This window comes from Magnolia sinica, chromosome 2, assembly GCF_029962835.1.
Source record: "Magnolia sinica isolate HGM2019 chromosome 2, MsV1, whole genome shotgun sequence".
Lineage (NCBI taxonomy): Eukaryota > Viridiplantae > Streptophyta > Magnoliopsida > Magnoliales > Magnoliaceae > Magnolia > Magnolia sinica.
In genome coordinates this window covers 74,623,796-74,627,594 of record NC_080574.1, presented here as the reverse complement: position 1 = coordinate 74,627,594, position 3,799 = coordinate 74,623,796, and the positions used below count along the sequence as shown (strand labels likewise).

At 41.8% G+C, this 3,799-nt stretch overlaps 1 protein-coding gene across 1 annotated transcript; it reads left to right on the top strand.

The window, feature by feature from the left end:
- The first annotated feature begins 2,991 nt into the window (after positions 1-2,991).
- LOC131225894 (classical arabinogalactan protein 9-like) lies at positions 2,992-3,336 on the top strand. The gene has a single exon (XM_058221503.1). It carries the CDS (start codon positions 2,992-2,994, stop codon positions 3,334-3,336), a length of 345 nt encoding a protein of 114 aa, XP_058077486.1.
- Positions 3,337-3,799: the final 463 nt, after the last annotated feature.

The window sequence follows — 3,799 nt, the reverse complement described above, 5'->3', positions numbered from 1 at the left end:
TAGTTTAGAATTTTGTTACTTGGATATAAATAATTTTACTTTATTATTATTATTTATCTATATATTTAACATGTGGGACCTACACTTCGTGGTAGGTACCTTAAGTTTTAGGATTCTTGCTATATAAATGGGCCACATTTCATGATTTTGAATTTTGTTATGATTTGTTATGAAAATTGTAGCTATACCTATCTATCAAAGTGATTGAGATCTTAGAATTAAATTTCTCTAAGGATGTGATGGTCCATCTTAACATCAACTAGTAGATAGTTTGATCGATGGGCGAAAATGTTCTTGATGGTTAGATTGATGCATAGTTGAGTTTATATGTTGATCTTGAGGCGTTTAGGTGTAATATCACATGCCTCAACGGCAGGATTTGGATCGTGGGGGGTCAACTAGTTAGTTTCATTGTAATCCTACATTGAGATGTAGGGGTCATCCAAGGGTGGATTGTGAGTAATCGAGCGTGGTGTAAGTCATAAGTTACGTGCATTTTATCATGCGTTCATGCTATATTTGATTTGAATGGTGACACTCAAGTACTGAAACGTACAGGGTGTTACAATAGTTGATATGTTTGTTTTTTGGTTTCATAGCCTGAAAAGTTTTAGGATTTTTCAAACTATTTTCATTCAGACTTTTCCATTTTGAGTTAGAGGACTCTCCTTTAACAAATTTAAGAGTAGTCTTATATTTAGGAGGGGTATTTTTATCGTAGCCCAAACCAGATCGATCACCACATTTCCTTGATCTGGTTAGAAGTCTTTCTAGTTTAGGATCACCCTGGGCATACCTCCAAGTATCCTTCATACTCAAGTGAGAAGAGACTTCTAGTTTCAGGTTTTCATTTTCAGATTTGAGATTTTCAACTTGAGATGTTTTGAAATCTAAATCACGCTTAGCTTTTTCAAAACAATCTGAAAGGTGCGATTTTTCTAAAACAAGATTATCAAAATTTTCTTTTAATTTCAAAAACTTTTCCTTTTGAACTTTTAGTTTTATAGCTATCTTACAACTTTTCCTGTATAGGGCATCATAGGTATCTTGTAAATCCTCATCATTTTTAGGATCACTTCTCAGATTTTCTTCACTAGTTGAATCACAACTGTCTGAGAAAGTGAATTTGGCTAGAGTCATTAAGGCTTTGACTTCATTAACAAACTCAGGTTCAGAATCATCAGACTCAGAAGAGGCTTCAAAGTAAGACGATTCATCCCATGTAGCCAACATGTCTTTCTTTTTAGATTTGTCCCTCTTTGGACATTTGTTTGTTAGATGCCCATATTCATTGAAGTTGAAACATTGGCTGTCTTTAATAGAATTCTAAGTTTTAAATCTAGTCCTTTTCTTTTCAGAAGGTTTTTAAAAATCTACCCGCTTTTTGCTTTTGAAAATCTTATAAAACTTTTTGGCTAATAGTGCCATATTATCTTCAGAGTTTTTAAAATCAGAATTACTAACTATAGACACCCCACCCAGGCTAACATCTTAAAGAGGCAAGGACAACCCGGGCCATGGTCAACCATACCCCAACCTAAAACCATGATCAACCATACCAAAACCCGAAACCCTAATCCAAACCATACCCAAACCCGAAGCCCTAATCCAAACCCTACCCGAACCTAAAACCCTAATCCAAGCCCTTAGAACCCACCAAACCCAGCTCAAAGTCCCAAATCTAGGATTTATTCGAGCCAAGTTAGCCTAGAAATGCACCCAGCCAAGCCAAAAACCTGAAAAAAGGACCATCGAACAAACCAGTGGGCCACACGAGGACTGCACGTTCGGGCTTGGCCCGAGCGGTCGGTGGTACTCCGATTACCTCTACTCATCGAACGTGTGTGTCCTCTGGCACAACGTCCGGAAGTCAACTTTCTCCAAGAATTACCCCCTTATTTGATCCTATTTACCATTTTACCAAGCCTAAGAGCTAATGAGAGCGCGCCACATGGCGTTTCTCTCTCCTCAACCAATCACCACTTGCACCCTCAGGTTTTACCCCTCTCCTCCTCTCATTTTAAAACCAACACCTTAAGCATCTCCACAGCCAAGAGAGTGAGAGAAAGAAGGAGAGGAAGAGAGGGAAGGAGAGGGAAGGAGCTCCCAAACTTCCCAAGCTTCCCAAGATTCGATCCTTTAGCCACCCCCTATCCATTCCTCTTGACCCTTCTAAGCCTAGCCCATGTTGGTCATGGTTCAATCCATGTTCTAGCCTACCCAAGTCTAAAGCCAAGGATTCATTCATCTCATATATCATCATGACATTTACTCACTTCTTAAACCCCCTGCTCCTCTAGACTTCTAGCGAATGTATGCTCTGTGATTTTCTATACTCCGGATCCTGTCACATCAGAAATTCCTAGTAGTATAGTCTGATTTTCTTATCCCTTTGCATAACCATAATCATCTCTGCCTTCTAGACACGTCGTCAGGCATATGCTCTGTAGCTTGCCGAAACTTCGGATCTTGTCGCATCAGAAATCCACGTTGCCTAGTCATACCTCAACCCCATTCATCTACCCTTGAGAGTATTTTATCACACCAAGTAGAAACCATACATTTGTATAGACAGAGATGGTGCCTAACACCTTCCCTCTTTGTAACCGAGGTTCCTTACCCAGAATCCTGGATCGCAGATCAGGAGTCAACCTAAGGTAGGAGAGTCTTCAGATTTCTCCAACCTTACGTATTCCGCGATTCTAGCCGACCGCGGGATTCTGAGATTATTCAGCTAGTGGTGACTCCAACATCCACAAATTAGCCTAATCACCCCCACTACAAAAAAAAAACAAACATACAAATCAGTGTGGGCGCCGAATTTCAGTGTCCACATAATGACTATTCCACTGGGGAATCTTGCTAGCTTTCACTAGCTGAGACCCAACTCGAAAGTTTGTGATACTTTACTCTCAAGGGACATTCACCATTACATTCAACACAAAAAAAAAAAATCTTTGGCTTACATTTGGATAGGCACTGATTCGAACCATGACCACTCGATCCCGCGCAGCCATGAACTCTCAAGCTACCTATGAAAAAGAGCCGGCAGCTCAGCCAGCTCTTGAAACATCAGCACCCACACCTACACCAATACCCACGCCATTACCTCCAGCAGCTCCAACAGACCCACAAGCTAATGCAACCATGCAAGAGGTGGCCCAAAGTCTCCGGGCAATGCAAGAACTACCACTTCGCCAAGTACCAAGTGCCACACCGAATATACAGGCAACCCAGCCTAGTGTACAGAATAGTTCAATCCCTCAAACTCCTTTTGCTTTTTCCCTCATTCCTCCAGCAAATCCTGTCCTCCCTCTCCCAGAGGAGTTAGCATAAGATTAACAACAACCAACAAACGGGAGCAACCCTCCCACACATCATTACTTAACACATCACAACAATCAGGTTACAACATCCGTTCCCCCTAACGGGAATCACATACAAGAATTGATGGATGCCTATGAAGGGGGTCAGTTTTGAGTCCAACTCACTCCCCCTAACGGGAGTCACATTCCAGAATTGGCAAATACCCCAGGCAGGAGCTATTTTCGTACATCACACCCTCCTCCGAAAGATAGCGGTGTTCAATTGCAATTACCTCCCACCACCGGGAGTCCATCTTCTTTCCAACAACCCCCCATTCTAGCAAACCAAAGGATGGAGGAAGTTGATCCTTACGAGGAGGAGACAGCACAAGCCCTACAGCAAGGGGCAAGATATGCGCAGCATAACAGAGTGGAGATTGAGGAATTGTGGGAACAACTACAAATGGTGCAGAACCAGCTGCAGAGGCAACACG